The sequence below is a fragment of the Dreissena polymorpha genome, chromosome 7, assembly GCF_020536995.1.
Source record: "Dreissena polymorpha isolate Duluth1 chromosome 7, UMN_Dpol_1.0, whole genome shotgun sequence".
NCBI lineage: Eukaryota > Metazoa > Mollusca > Bivalvia > Myida > Dreissenidae > Dreissena > Dreissena polymorpha.
In genome coordinates, this window is record NC_068361.1 from 4,630,152 (window position 1) to 4,647,536 (window position 17,385).

The window sequence follows — 17,385 nt, forward strand, 5'->3', positions numbered from 1 at the left end:
GGGATAATGTCGAGAGCTCGCTCATTCGTGGGAGTGTTCTATAGATTTTATGATTTTTTTTAACAAATAAGTAATTTTCAGTAAAGTGCAATCGCGCGTTTGTAATATGAAGTCCCAACACTGATCCGACATTTTTCTAACCTTTCAAACGCGTTATTGCACATAACTGGAAAAATACTGATTTGTTTAAAAAAAATCATGATACCTATAGAAAACTCTCACGAATCAGCCGGCTCTCGACTTTATCCCATTTAAAAAAGTGAAATATTTAAAAAGAAATCCGTGAAAATGTTAACTGGGGTGCGCTTTATTCTCCCAACACAGATGGTTTACCTTTATGGTGTTAAGTATAGATACTATTTTTTAATATTAAACATTGACAATATTCTATTCACTATGTATAACTTGAGGGTTCAGATTGTATAATGTGCCAAGCAATAATCTGTTTTTCGTCTTGATTATATAATTTTAATAATATTTCTTGTGTTTTTTTCACATACATGTAGATTAAGTTAAACAAGCATTAAGGCAAAACTAAAACATGACATTGTTTTCAATTTCAATAAATTGTTGACAAGCCTATGGTATCTACTGGTGATATGTATTTTTTATGTGTTTTTTAAGGTTTCTAATCAGGCATTTTTATTTTAATTATTGCAGATCTGTACAAGTGAATTCGGCAAATCCTGATGCAACCTGAGCTTACCAAGTTTACTGACAGTTTGGACTCTGTGTGGATGATAATATGGACAATATATTGTGTTCATGTTGTGTTGTGATATTTTTTAACAGATAAGATTTTTTAATCCAGTTTTAACAGGTGATTTTTCTTCAAAGAATAAATACAATACTTTTTTTATTGATGTGCATGAATTTGAGTACAAAATATCAACAATTTGTATCTTGTGTTGTTTTTCCAATAAGTCTGTCATCCATAGGTAATATATTAAGTATGAGAAGGGAATATTTTATGTTTATATTTTTGTTGTTTCTGCACACCATGTCAGATACATGAAAATATATTTTATGCCCCCAACGGGCGGCATATAGTTTTCGCACTGTCCGTCTGTCAGTCTGTCTGTCCTCCGTAATACTTTTCGTGTTCACTCTCTAATTCAAGTAGTTCTAATGCGATCTCCAAACTTGGTCAGAAGTTGCATCCGGATAATGTCTAGGTCAAGACGAACATGGGTCATGCCGGGCAAAAAACTATGTCATACGGTCACTTAGTGCGTTTCAAACATTCAGCATGGTGTCCGCTCTCTAATTCAAGTAGTTTTCATCCGATCTTTTTCTGTCAGAAGTTGTATCTACATAATGTCTACGCCAAGTGTGAACATGGGGCATGCCGGGCAAAAAACTAGTTCATACGGTCACTTAGTGCGTTTTAAACATTCAGCTTGGTGTCCGCTCTCTAATTCAACCAGTTTTCATCTGATCTTCACCAAACTTGTTCACAAGTTTTATCTAGATGGTCTCTAGGCCAAGTTCGAACATGCATGCAAAGAATTGGCAGAAAAAAAACATCTACAAACTGCAGCAGATGATATATGTAACAAACAAAATATAAATATTGAACACCTGTTATGTAGCAAACTAATAGTTAAATAAAATAAAGGCGATGCATATCTCAAAACATTTGCACACTTATGCTTTTATGTAGTGACAAAGTTACAGTTGGGGGCATCTGTGTCGTGTGGACACATTTGTTTGATTAATGATAAACAATTCAATCATATTGATCTAACTATAAAATGTTCTTTACACGATAAAAAATACATTGTATTGTATGCCTGCTAATATTGTGGTCTTAAAATAATATCACTAATACTGTTGTAGTTCATTTAAACATCAAGATATGTGATGTTAATTTATGTGTTCATGTTATGTTTGTATTTGATTTATTTTTACATTTTAATGAATATTTTGGTGTTTTAAGTTCAATCTATAGTGAATTTATTAGTGACGTGTGCCATTAAATATGTAGTGCTTATTGCTTTTATTTTGTTTAAGTTGAAAATCGTGTTTTTGAATCTCTACGTATGAAATGCACTAGTGAATTTAGTTTGACACTTATGCGAAGATTAATAATATATTCACTTCAAATACATTGTTGATCACAAACAGCATGTATATGCAATCCACAAATTACTGTTTCCATAGCAACTGTTAACTTAATGTATTTTGTCTACTTAATTTTTTCAATCATGGAACAAAATTAAATTGCTAAGTAAACAAAATAATGTCTGGCAGTACAGACAAACAACACAAATTGTATCATGAGGAGTTATTCGTTTTAGTTTTAAGTTCATTGCTGTACAAAATGTTCAATATCTGAATACACACCTTTTTCCAGAAAATTTGCACATATTTATGTATATAATAAACATGTTAATGATGTTCCATATCTGTCCAGAACATATTTTGTTGATTTTATGTGCCTTTTTTGGCTTAAATTCTTTAAAATAGTAATAACTATGAAAAAAAAGAACATTTTGTGTTCCCATGGCAACCATGAGTATTTACGGATTAATTTTCGTACAATTAATTCCGTACTTTGAAATTAATTATGCTCATCCAGATACGCATCAATGGAGATATTATCAACACAAACTGATCAGCATAACAAGTACCGATACTGGTTGAATAAGGACGTCATTTCATCCAAAACGGGCATTCAGCATTTATGACACACAAAAAGTGACAGACCCAGATGGGTCATAATCTCGTCCCCAGCCACATATCTTCATCGCCTATGTAGGATGGCCATGACTTATTGATCGACTATCCATTGTGACTTTTTGAAAAATGCAGCTGCAGCCTTGATTTTTATAAACCTGTTTTTAATAATGCATACACATAATAAATCGATAAAAACTTCCGACAAAACGTCTTCTTAAAAAAAGATAGTTTGACTATGTATAAAGATATTGACAACTATAAACATAGTCGAACTATCTTTTTTTTAAGAACTAAACTTCTTCCCAAGCACACTAAATCTAGCCCCAGGCCTTCACGCCAATGGCGCTTTGATTCATCATTAGAGTGTAACTATGTATTCCAATTATTATGCAACTGTTCTTTACCATATATATAGGATCTGGCACGAGTTGTCATATCTTACCATATTTTATTGAACGAGTTCAGGAATTTTGTTAGTAAGCGGACCATTGGCGAGCTTACTAACGAAATTCCTGGATGAGTTTAATAAAATACAGTAAGAAATGGCAACGAGTGTCAGATCTTTTTTATCACATGCTTTTGAATGAGCAAATTAAATAAATAATTACGCAAATATAATGATAAATTCCGAATGTTGTTAACATTTCGTGACGTCGTTTGACGTTGCAACGTCATTTCAGCAAAATAACAAAAGGCGATGGTCAATCGAACGAAAACTAAGCCAATCAAAACGCTAAAAAAGTATATTACACATGTGTAAGATGAAAATATTCGTCATGGTTATATTACATGGGAAACAGGATATGGCATGTGATAAATAAAGATACAAATTAATAAGTAAAATACAAACTCGACTGTATGCGCTTTACGCTTCTGTATACTAAACAAATGAGATATTTGTATGACTTCTATCAAGATCGATGTGTATATGGCCACTACATTACATACTTGAACAGAGGGAGTGTATCATGTATTGAGATTAAGCATACTTACACTTAAAAAATTACCTCATTTTTTCTATTAAGACAAATATACCGCAGTTTGCATGAACATTTGGGTCGAATTTAGAAAATATGAACACGAAACAAACACACATATTATTCAATAAAACGGATTCCAAATTAAAACCACTTAAATATTTCAACAAGTAAGTTTTCCTGTGACTTACGCCATGAAATATATTGCAAAATGTGACGATTACTCTTCAGAGAGTTGATTCAATATACTGGGTAGAGAAAGCAAACATTCCCGAGTTGCATTTATTTTTTTCCGACAGAAAGCATGATGTACTTTGATCAAAACGTCTTAACCTCTAATCCATATCCAATTGTTTCACGATTTTCTTACACAAATTTAGTTTAGTAAAAAACGCATGATAATCGCAAATGAGGGCGGGGGAAAAGTTGTGTTTTCGAACTCTGACATAATTACCCGGACATATGTTATTGGGTCGTTGGTATGATATTTGCATGATAACAATTGTTACATCTGCCCGATAGTAGAGTTTGTGAGCGGCACAAGATCGGACCTGCAATAACGACGACATGTCAGCTCAACATCCACACAGGCATATTGCCATTATTTAATTGCAAATTGTTTTCTTTGAACCGATCCACAGTCAATTAAAGAAAGAACCCTAGAGAAAGAACCCTTCGAACTTAATGGTTATATTAGTTAGCCTAATTATTTTCATATGTTTGTGTCGTCAAATTGTCTTTTAGTTTCAACATATCGCATTTAATTTACATTTGCACACACACACAGGTTATTGAACGCCTTAAAGAAGTTAAAGCAAGTTGAAGAACACACACCACTATTTTATGTGTATAAAAAATAAACACTCCGCCGAGCCCAAAGTCTCATTTTATAATTTCTGACTATGTATTGCGCGACATAAAGTAAGTTGTATAAAACCTGATCGCCTAAGATTCTAAAGCCCTCTTGTTTTCATTTTTGTTTGTTGCTGGAAATGAAAGTCTGTTTGCAAGTCTTGGCTGGTGTTGTTTCTTGCTTAAACAACACAACTTCTCACACTTTTAGAAGAAAATAAGAATTTAATCATGAGCGTTATTTGAAATAACAAATGGGGGGAATCTGGCCTATTTATGATTAGGGTGACAGTGCATTCAAAACTAAACCAAATAACGATATGCAACCAATTATCGTTCATTTATTTTACTAAAATTTCCATAAAATCTATGTAAAAATATTCACATAACTAGTCTTCCTACTTTCTTGATACACATGTCGATGTTATAGTTTAATCTTAATGCTTTTCTTATGGAATCATTATTCTTTACATATAGTTTCTTTACACCAAAATTTTAGTTTAGATATGTTACGTGTAAAGCATTAAAACAAGTATTCACTTGACGTTTTTAACACGTGCTTATGTATAATCTTTTCACAACGCACAAGTTTTCTAAACGTTTATCTTGGCGTTAATATATTTAACGCCTATTATATATATACTTATGTAAACTGTAAGCTTTGGTTTTTAACTTACCTTTTGCGAAATAAGCTATTTTCTCCTCTGCTGCAAGGCCATTTAGCGATTGCAAACACGCAACTGCGGTTATTTCCTATATTATATGTGGGTCTGCAACATTTTGGTCAATTATGCGTTTATTGAGATACTGGTCTCCTGTCGATATTGCATTGCTCAAACCCTGTTTTTCAGGGTGCCTGTATTCAAGCGAAAGGGATTTTCAAGAAATATTACTTTCAATTAATTCAAATTGTCAAAAGAGGAAATGTTCGTCGTTAAATCTATATTACACTTGCACCTTCTGAAAAAAACGAAAAAAACATGAAACATGCATTGAAAGTTTTTCAGAAGACGCTTCCAATAAACAGTATCAACTTTCTTCATCTCAGGTTTTAGTTTTCTTGTTCACCTCACATTTCATAATAAGGGACCACATTTCGCATCAAGTTACCACTCAAATTACGAACGTTTAGTGTAGTTAACCGAAGTCGAAATTGCATATACAGTAACTGTGAAAAAAACAAACCAAGTGCTAATGTAACTGTTTATTTATTGGTAATACAATGTTCGACTGTATGGTATGTTAGCATCTTAATTTTTAATGTTAACTTTCCGTATCTTGTATTTTATAATAATGTTCAAACTATGTGTTAATTTCCACATAAAACACGGCCATATGACATGAATGAGTATATCTAAATTAAAGTATAACCTTTAAATCATGTATGATAATAATAATATGTAACGCGCTAAAAATACCCTGTTTGAAAAAATCTTAGTGATATAACCGTGCATACTTGCATGTGCCTTAAATCTTCATGTAATCGGTACTTCGTGAAAAGGTATCGCTCCGCTTTATGTTACTGACATTTCAAAAGAAAGAATGAGTTCAAACAGGTAATGAAGACAATAGTTATCTTTAAATCGATATAACATGTCAAGTGTGAATAGAGTAGTTTAAATCCAGACTTTAACCTGCGAGTAAGGTTGTTGAAACAACCTTTAGAAAAAACTTCCTTTTTATGAATTACATATATACATCGTTACTTTTCGCTTCGTTTACGTTATAATAACAACTCAAACAGGACATCATATTATGTTTAAAAAAGAGAGGGGTTTATTAAGTACATATTTGGAAAGTTGTTTTTTTAACAGAAACATTATTTTATTTTCTTAAGCATTTTACAGCTCATCGTGTTTAAAATAAAACATTCATACATGCGTGAAAAAAAGTAATAAAGATAATAATACATTTTTCGTGAGAGTGTTGTGTGTTTATGTACACACTGAATTGAGTATTTATACTCAACTATATGTTAACAAAAAACAGTGGAAACAGCCCAAAACATCACATTAATTTCACAATCATTTCATAATACACTGAAAATGTTAACAAAAATTGGCGTAAACAGATAAAAACAATCGTGGAATTAAATGGTCACTATATAACGTTTTTGTAGAAGTATAACGAGGAAGCGTCACTTTAAATGTTTTGTATAAAATCCTGTTTCCATACGAGTGCGTGTCAGTCGAGTAGTAGAATGTAAGTTGAACTGCTTTAGCGTTTTTATTCTTGTTAAGCATTCGTTTTGTTTTCTTGAATAAAAACTATGCAAAGTATCGCAGTAACCTAAGAAATTAAGACTGTAAGGGGGAATATTTTAAATATCCATCAACAATAAAACTTAACATTTTTTGCTTCATATTCCCAGCACATTTCTACATGCAAACATAGAAATTAAATTTCATAACTGGGTTAAGTTATAATAGGCTATTAAATGTGTTATGAGTGGGATTATTCTGTTAGTTGAACAACACTGCAAAGAACAATATGCAAATAACACATAAAGGGTTCTAAAAGCGTGTGGACTTACTGAATATTCCCTTAGCCAGTGCGACGTTTACGAGTTGGAGCCGCACCAAAAAAATCATGCATAATTAAGAATACAGAAAATGTGCTTGCAAGGAAAAGGACATACAGCCCTGTAAGAAGAACTGTGCATGTTGAGTAATTAATGACCGAATCAAGGATGCTCACACAAATCATGATCCAAGTTGGTCAAACATAAAAAGTGACAATTGGTAAACCAGTGCACGGGAACAGATGGAATGCTATATTTTCACACCTGGCTATAAAGAGAAAGCGGATGTATAATGTGCTGATTTGACGGCTCTTATATAAATTTGTCTAAACTACGGACCTCTGAGAACATTATTCAACCAGAACGTAGTAGACATTGATGAGATACTTGTTTATTGTGTGCTTGCAAATGCGTTTTCTATTGATTATTCTTCCGAGATTGCTGTCAGCATTCTATAATTTATTATATATTTTATATTCAAACAATATTGTATTATCTCTTTCAGATGAGAACGTGCAGAAATGACATTTACCATTCAAGCACGATAGAACTGTCGAACGAGCAGCTGAAATACTTCCTGTCAACCAAGAAAACATTTTTGATGTTAAGTTTCGTTCAAGACTTCAAAGATGAAGTCTACTGCCAGCTTTTAGATGGGTCTTTTAACGTTTGAAGAAATTGACAAAATTGAAAAAATTTGTTTCAGATTCGCAAATTTTCGCTTTAGTTGCGATATTTGTGAGTAAACAGTAATACGGAACATTTACCATGCTCTAAATTAGCCATTGTATGCATCTTTTGACGATTAAGAAACCTGAAATTTATAAAACGCTGCAACGCGAAACGAATTAATAATTTGGAGAGTTCTGTTGTTGTCGTTATATTTTGTGAAACTACGAGGGTTGCTTATATAAAGTATAAAATACTTCCGTTATTGTATACGGAAGGATGGCCGAGTGGTCTTAGTAGGAGACTTTTTACACCTGGACTCCAGGAGTCTGTGATTCGAGCCCCGAGCCCAGCTGTGGGTGGCTTTTTTTCTTTTTTTAATTGTATTCTTGATTTTGTACTGGAGCTTTTTATATCCAATGATTACATTTATCAATATAAAGCAGTTAATGACAAACTTCAAAAAATGCCAAAATCTGTAAAAAGGCCCTTAAAAACCGCGCAAGGTATTCGGATTAATATACTAGTATCATTAAATGCTAATGTGATGAAATATTGATAAGTGTTGCGGAAATAATTCCCAAAGGGTTCTGTTCTCACAATCCGGTCTTGGAACAAATATTCGTATATTTTAATTTAATTATTTATTAGATTTTTTGTCTACAGTTATGTATTATGTAATGCTCAGAGCATCAATTTGAAAACATTGATTACATATTTACGAGTATTTAAACGTGAACAGGTCGTTATTTTTGCTTGTATTTCAAACATGCATGCACTTCATAAAAGGAGGTTGACAACGAATTCATATAAATCCAGATTGTTATAAAATGGAACTTATAACATATGAATACCAGTTTACGCACTGATATTTATTTCGGGATGTTTAAATAATCATGTTTTAAGTAAATATACGAGCAACATAAACATAAAACAGCGAATGTTTTGTTCTTTTTTGTACTTAATTATCATGTAAAAGCGTGCACTCCTTCATATTTAAAAATCAAACAAGATGCAAGCCAACATCAATAAATAATTATTCGATACTTTTTATGAAATCAATATAAACACTAACCAGCAGACTTAAAGAATGTATGCACACTGAAAAGAGAACAGGCATTCTGTAACACAATAATGGGTAATACAAACACGAGGAGATAATCATGTACCTGTGCTGCAAGAAAAATGCCATGACTTTTCAAACAAACGAAAACTATACCACCATCACAATTTATAATTGATAAGATGTTATTCCTTTTTTAACTGCTATTTTTCATGTGAATGGTTTGTAAACGGGGAAGCAATTACTTTTTTTATTTTTAGCCTTAATCTATGAGTTGAGTTATTTTGTACACAACAACACAGTTATAGCGATGGACATTTACACATCACATCTCCAACAGTTAAAAGTTGGATGACATTGTACAATGCATGCAGCAATGGTACTATCGAAAAAACGTTCATACCTCTCCAAACATACTTGAAAACACGTCGAGGGTGTGATCACCTTACCTTTACTCTCAAATTATATCAGAAATACTTTGTACGATATTCTAACTATATAAGTACGTAGTCATTCATTTTATTGTATAGCATGGATATATATTATCTAACTGTTTCCTTTAGTCAATGCTTTTTATTCTTTCTGTTCTAGTTTGAAAGATTAATTTCCGTGACATAAATTGATATTAAACGTCCATTAAGCAATATTAATATGTTTGTTACATGTTTTCGTATAAACAAATCTCAGTTATGTGTCCAATATAACTTTCTTTCTTTCAACAATAGTTAACCCTTCATAAAGCTACTAATTCGGCTGGAATTAAAACGAGTATGCTTCGATGACATGGCCTACCAGATAAAGGTTTTAATGTTTTATTTATACTGGACTTTCTTTTATTTCAGTTTATTTAACAACCAACAAGCAGAAGTGCATACATAGAAAGGTATTTCCTCTATATGCATACTCTCAAAGGATGGTAATCTGCTTTTTTTTTGGTAATGATTTGTACATGTTTGACGAGACAAAGAAGTAGCCGATATAATGTAGCGCCTGTCAATTGAATTTACTAAATTTATTTTTATAATTCAGTTGATATATTATGTATTTTAAAACAAATTCAATAGGTCAATTGGTTTGTTCCACCATATAACTTGTGTTTTTTACAATCACATATCGGATTGATGTATTACATGTAGCACATTTGGTATTGTCATTATAAGTAGTTAAAATTTCTTATATGCATTCACAGTAACGGTGTTAAAAGCAGAACGATGGCCTTTGTGATGTTTTAATGGCCAAGTAAAATAAATAAAGTGACCTATTGTTTTCATTTCACTCATGCCTTGTTACATAAGATGGTCAAAAGATCAAATGTAAAACAAAATCGTATGTGTTAAAACTCTACAAGCCTCATTCACGACTCAATCTTTAAACTTGGTCAGAAGGTTTATCTCGAAAATGTCTATGCTATGTTTGATTCTAGTGAGAAAGGTTAACACAACTATGCTAATCATAACATCTTAAAAACCACTATAGATGCTACATTTATTATTAAAGGAAAGTGTGTCTTGATAATATGTTGTTTTAAGTGGTATGCACAATCTTAGCCACTGGGTCAAAACTTATAAAAAACACTGTAGCCAATGAAGAAGCAAAATTTATGATTCACTCTTAATGCCACGTAACCATGAGTTATAGGGTAGCCATTTCTAAGACAATTTAAATCTTAAGGTGACTTGCTACACTTTAATCGCAAAATGTATCATTAAATCGTGTTGAAACGTGGTAATACAGCCGTCTTGACAATACTTATGGCATTTTTGGTTAAAGTGGGTTCCACAACTATCTCACTGGATCGTATAGTAAAATATATATATATTTTAACCAAACTCTAGAAGCAACTTTCAAAACTTAATCTTGATTAAATTATGTGTGAACTTTTATCTTCTTTAACCGATGACATGTGTAAAATATGGTTAGAAACTAGGTCACCAGTTTAAGTAAAACTGTTTATGTTTACATTGTAAGAGTTTTAATTTGATTTAAATGGGTTAAACACTAGGTTACTGGGTCCGTTCATGTAATTACTTAAAAGATATATTTTTTACTTAATATGGATGAAATTTGTATTCATCTTGAATATATCTTGGTCAAATGTATGTTAAGGTTAATCTCTAGGTCAACTCGTAAATTCTTATAATAGGCCATGACAATTATAAATGACTTATGATTTATATGACGAACTTACGATGAAACGTGATCTAAATGTTTTTCACGATCATATGTACATGTAAGCAAAGCCCAAACTAAGTCATGTCAATAACAAAAAATGTCACTGGTCGGAAATTAGTTAAACTTTTTTTTACTTCCTTATGGTAACTTTCCCACTACGCATATTAGGAGGGTATAACATTATTATTTAAGTTACTCATAAGATTTTTCTCAAATGAATATATATATATAACATATAACATATATTTACTGTTAACTCATAATTATTAATACATTTATTCCATTTATGTTCCAGTTCGCACAGTGATTTAACAATATCAGACATTGCGTATGGTTCTATTAAGCACATATTATACGTTTTTATTTGCAAGTCAATCTATCATATTTGAAATTTTCGTTACTTGGAATAACATCCATGATGACAGTAATGTATCCATTCCATGAAAAATATTTCTGTAACGAGTGAACAATACATATTTTAGAAATCGATTTCATGAAAATTGTAAACAAATCAAGAACAAAATAAACGGCATATGGTATGAAATGTTCACACGTTTTGGATCACGTTATGTCTTGTTTTAAAACTAATAAATACAAATACAAAGTCTAACAATTCTTTTAAATCTTTAATGCTGTATGCTGAACACTCAACACTTTTTTGTTTCATATGTATATTTATATAATCTGCGTGTAATTTTTTACATATTGAACACACTTTAAATAGTGTATATGGGTGTATCAATAAGCAATTACATAACTAAAATGTATCACCATAACCAGATAGGCCTTTATTTTTAAATAGTAATCATATATGACAGATATGTATCGTGCTGCTCTTTGTAGCTACAAATAAAAAAAAGTCTAAGTTAAAAATGAACATTGAAAAAGCTTTCCCAAGTGGTGTTTGTTCGAGCCTTTGAGATATAAATGATTATTATTGTTCATCAATTCTTTATTACTTTAGTAATTATATTTATTTTGTATTTGGTAATAACGTAACTTATCTGATCTGCTTCACTAATGTTTGCATACTGAATTTCACACAATTGCTGAGTGTGTTTCTTATATTATATTTTTAATTCCAGCAAATAAACGTTTAAGAGAGGCACACAACATAGCGCTGACGGGCAAATGTGGCCTAACTAAGGATACAGTTAAAACGCACCTGCAATGAACAAGAAAGTAAGTACTCCGCGCGACAGTAAGCTTCAATAAATAATTAGAGCATTTACTTCGCAGTGAATATTGCTAATGTTTTATGTTAATAAAAAGTACAATATTTCACATATTCGGTTATCTTGATTTTGTACCAAAAGAATAATAAAGAAAGTATAAAGTTATAATTTAACGGGCACATGTTATGTGTTCAGTAACATATAAACCACAATTCTATGTATGGTATGGTAATAATACGTATATATTTACATCCGTGCACTAAGACCGGCGCTAATCAAAGATGGGAGCCGCTACCAACTCTTGCACACCTGGGAGAGTACGTTTACATCGCTCACCCCGACAATTAGCGGTATTAACATTTCCCAACAGTAGAAATCATTCTGCTGATGAAGTCCGTAGTACACGGACGAAAGTTTCGGGTATAGCTTTCAATGCTTAGTGTGTGTAATCTGAGAGTCTAAAACTTATTGTATTATCATAGAAACCACACAGTCAAACGTTCATCGAATAATAAAGACCTTGAGCCGCACTATGATTCTTCACCCCCCAGGGGGAATTTAGAACATTATGTCTTTCTTAACCCTTTAGGTAGTTGGCATTCCCTGACAAATGTTTGCAAAATTCTGTTTGGGCTTTACAGAGTTATGGGATTTTGAAACGCATACTCCTTATTTTGAAATTTGAAATACTGTAACTTGAAATAATAGTAACTATATTTTAGATGATACAATTATTAGGTTATAAATATCTTCTAAGTTGAGTATTTATCGGTCTACTTTTTGCCTGAGAGATGTATTCCTATGTATGCTTTCTCTTTTATAACCATTATTATTATCACTATTATTGTTATTATTATCATCATGATTAATAATTGTTACATTGATTATTGTCATTATTTTACAAAGCTAATTTGCATATGTTTGATAGAATAATGTGATTATGATCTGAAATAATATGGTTCACACACAATAAGTATGTCTAAGGAATATGTATGTGAATCATATAGAAATATGTGAGAATATGTCACATATATTTAAATAGAAAATGTCATTATATAAACATAAGAGGAAGGCTTTCAATGATTACAATCTTTTTTTTAATTAAGGACACATAAGATAAGTTGTTTTCTTAAAAAGTGTGCATTTTGTATGAAAGGTTATCTAAACAAAATGATTCAAAAACGTTTTACACTCATATATTTTAAAGTTTAATTTTTCCCCGCTATTCTATTGCAAACAAAGTGTCATCACGCTCAGGGGATATAGAGGATTAACAAATAGGGTTTACAAAATTCCCCCAGGGGGAGCAAATGTCTTTTTGGCTCATGGCCTAATATGTATAGTCTTTTCCATACATGTATCTGTATTGTACGTTTTAACATTTATATTTATGTTTTGCACTTGTGAGCGAGCGAGCGATTACAAATTTCACTGATAATACATAAATATTGTACATATAACTGTTCTCATATTGTTGAGGCGGGATTGCTTTCAGTTTTGTTCATACATAATAATCAGGAAAAGATCAATTACATGTCTAGATCAAATGATCCGTTGTTTTCATGCCTCCGCCAAATTAAACATTAAGTTCAAGTCTTTTTCTTTCTGGTGTTTCTTACTTATCAGAAATATCGTAAGAAAACGAGATAATTAGCAAAGGAGAATTGGCCTGAACAAAAATTAGGTTAGAATCTTTTTGTTCACAAATTTATCCGCTGAGTAAACGAAAGAGTCGAAATATAGCGCAAGGTGTACTCTTAAAATATATATGTTTAATCTTTAGTTTTACTAACCCATAAAATAAACAAATTAACAAATATACATACATTATACATTTTACTGTTCTTAACATCCACATTTAAGTGGACGGTAACGTGTGTATTGTTAAATATTAACGAAAATTAAAGTTAACCAATCCACAAACCTTAATGTTTAGATGTTTAACATCTTTGAACAGCTTATATTTATCCTCTAAGAAGTTGATGGTAAAATGCACATGGCTGCCTGAAAAACATAGGAAACAATTCTTAAGAACTACTCTTAACATGCATGGTGTCATTTGTTGAAATAAAGTTAATTCCATATTGATGTAACCACACATTAGCAGTGTGGAATAAGCATATGCATCTGCTGTTTGCAGTATTTTCAGTTCTGTGCGTTACGGAGTATAGCACAGAACGTATGTCTAAACATAACGCACCGCACAAAACAGTGCGGTTCGTTCATGCGTGTGGTTGTCACGTGAGTGATGGTCACTCAGGTGGACATAGGCGGGAATATGCACGGGGTGTGCATTGTTTGGTCAGTTCTACGCTAGACTTCGATCAGTAAACTTGTATGCGTCTACAAATCACACGTCGTGTTCAACAATGGAGACAAGCGAGTCGTCAAGCATGAAGGGCTACATAGAAGAGAGAATAAAGGATGTAGTGCAATCCAACAACGACGCGTTATTGAGCAGCATTAGCGGCATGATAAATAAGATAAGTGGAAAATCACAATGTTCGTTTTTAGACGTTCCAAAGTTTAAACGAAAAAGTAATGAAGAGCAGTACAAAAACAATGCCAAAATCTTGGAAAACATTGATATTGCAAGCACAGCAATTGATTCAAACAACATTCAATCCGCAAAAGAAGCTCTAATCGAAGGTAAATTATTCGAATAAATTTGTTATATAAACACATAGCAACATGTGTTACGGATGTGTGTCTTGCGTTTCTATTTTGATGCGCATTACTATATAAAAATATTTTTTCTCTACTTATTTAGCGGAAAAGGCTCTACGCCAGAGACAAAAACTCATCTTGATGGCAGACACGTCAGAGCTAGGCTGGCGTGTGGTAAATGAGTATACTACTAATCCCATCGCCAGTGACAGCGAGGATGAAAAACGCATCCAAAAGGCGGAGGCGCGCGCTATCCGTAAAACGAAATCTGACAAGGGGAAGAAGCCGCGTCGAAACTGGCCATATCGCCGTCCGGAAGGGTCGACTGTTCATGGGGCGTCTGCGCAGACGGGTTTCGTTAGGTTTCGGACAGGCTTGTGCTTCATGTGTGGTAAACCGGGCCACGAAAAACGGGAAAAACGAATGTCCGCAGCCCGTTGCAACGAATAACAAGATAAGTAGCTTATCATATTGTGCAGAATTAGAATGTATAAATATATCAAAGGACGTTCATATAGCAACCGGAAGTTTGCAAGGTGAGTCAGAATTGATGCATGATAGTAAGCACAATATATTTCCTAGTTTTTCTGACGAAAGAGCATCACCAGTAGGGCGTTTAAGAAATTGTATTCAAAGGTGGGTAGAAATAACAGACGATGTTTATATCTTAAACGTTATACGTTTCGGCTACAAATTGCCCTTCAAGGTTATTCCGGAACAGGTATTCCTTAAAAATAATAAGTCAGCACGTGAAAATCCCGATTTTGTGAGTAAAGAGATAAACAGTTTGCTTCAAAAAGGTGTAATTTCTGAGGTTTGTGAAAAACCTCATGTTGTGAATCCTTTAACGGTTGCCTATAATCGTAGCGGAAAACCTAGGCTTGTTTTGGATTGTCGGCACATAAATCCATGTTTACATCTGTTCAAAATAAAATTCGATGACATAAATATTGCACAAAACCTTTTTGATAAAGGTACTTTTATGTTCACGTTTGATTTGAAAGGAGCTTATCACCACATAGATATTTTTGCAGAACATACAACTTATTTAGGGTTCAGTTGGATTGTTGACGGTGACGTTAAATATTACGTCTATAATTCTTTAGCGTTTGGAATAAGTTCGGAGGGACACATATTCACAAAGGTTCTCAGAGTTTTGATTAGACACTGGAGGTCACTCGGTTTTAAAGTTATAATGTTTTTAGACGACGGTATAGGAGGAGATAATTCTTTCGATAAAGCTGTGCAGACTAGTTATTATGTAAGGCAGACTTTACTAGATACCGGTTTTTTGTTGGCAGAAGATAAATGCATTTGGAAACCTAATTTGCATGCCATTTGGCTGGGGCATAAGTTAGACTTTTGTCTAGATCGGCTATATATTACAGAAGAAAGAATTTGTAGGCTGGAAATCGCCATTAAGTCCGCGTTGTTTCAGTCGTTGAAAGACGATAGTTGCTTATTACACGTGCGTGTATTAGCCGGCGTTGTAGGACAAATAGTATCATTAAAAAGCGTACTAGGGAGTGTTGTATGCCGTATGACAAGGAATATGTACAAGTGTATTTTATCTCGAGCCAGTTGGAAGGCTCGTGTTATGGTTAGTTTAGAAACGGCAAAGGAGCTTCAGTTTTGGTTAGACAATGTTAGAAGCTTAAATTCAGAAGGTAAAAGTTTATCACAAGAAAAAGCAGTCGATTTATGTGTTTTCACAGACGCAAGTTCTGTTGGGTACGGAGGTTATGTTTCTAGCAATCGGGCAGAAATTATATCTGGTGGCAGGATTTCACCCATAGATTTGATGTATGCAGCTCCCGGGCAGGAGCAGGTAAATTCTTTTGTACCTGGTGTTGAGTATCTAGATATGATTACTCTCGAGCAAGTAAATGCATTGACTCCCGGAAGTGAGTACGTGCACCTAGATAATATCAGAGGTGAACATGTTAATATGGTGGCTCCCGGAAGTGAGCACGTAAGCAAGGTTGCTCTCACAGATAAGCTGGTAAACACAGTTGCTCCCGGAAGTGAGCACATGCGCAAAGTTGTTCTCAAAGGTGGACAGGTAAATACAGTAGTTTCCGGAAGTGAACACTCGGGTAAAGTTGCTCTCAGAGGTGAGATGGTTAATACAATGGCTTCCGGAAGTGAACACATAGTAACAGGAACACAGGTATACGGGTCATGGACAGAGCAAGAGTCAGTTGCTAGTTCTACTTGGAGAGAACTCGAAGCTGCTTATAGAGTTATTAAAAGTAACGTTGTAATTCTACAAAACAAAAATGTCATGTTATATTCTGATAATAAGAACGTATTGTATATTTTTCACTCAGGCAGAAATGTAGATGAGTTACATTGTAAATGTTTAGATGTTCACAGAATTTGTAGTTTGTACAATATTAATTTATCTGTGATATGGATACCGCGGAAAGATAATACTATTGCTGATCAGCTTAGTAGATATCAAGATTGCGACGATTGGTCCATTCAAGAATCTATATTCTCTTTATTAGATGTAAAATGGGGTCCGCATACGATTGATCGTTTTGCTACACATTATAACAACAAATGTGCACGGTTAAATTCGAAATGGTGGGTACCTGGAACTGA

The 17,385-nt window shown here is 33.1% G+C and overlaps 1 protein-coding gene across 1 annotated transcript; it reads left to right on the plus strand.

The window, feature by feature from the left end:
• The first annotated feature begins 14,255 nt into the window (after nucleotides 1-14,255).
• Nucleotides 14,256-15,228, plus strand: LOC127838149 (uncharacterized). Its single transcript, XM_052365727.1, has 2 exons — nucleotides 14,256-14,760; nucleotides 14,882-15,228. Exons 1-2 carry the CDS (start codon nucleotides 14,481-14,483, stop codon nucleotides 15,226-15,228), a joined length of 627 nt encoding a protein of 208 aa, XP_052221687.1. The 5' UTR covers nucleotides 14,256-14,480.
• The last annotated feature ends 2,157 nt before the right edge of the window (nucleotides 15,229-17,385 follow it).

Coding starts and splice junctions, on each gene's coding strand:
- LOC127838149 (XM_052365727.1), top strand. CDS start 14,481: ATGGAGACAAGCGAGTCGTCAAGCATGAAGGGCTACATAGAAGAGAGA. Junction 14,761..14,881: donor AAAAGAAGCTCTAATCGAAG/GTAAATTATTCG, acceptor CTACTTATTTAG/CGGAAAAGGCTCTACGCCAG.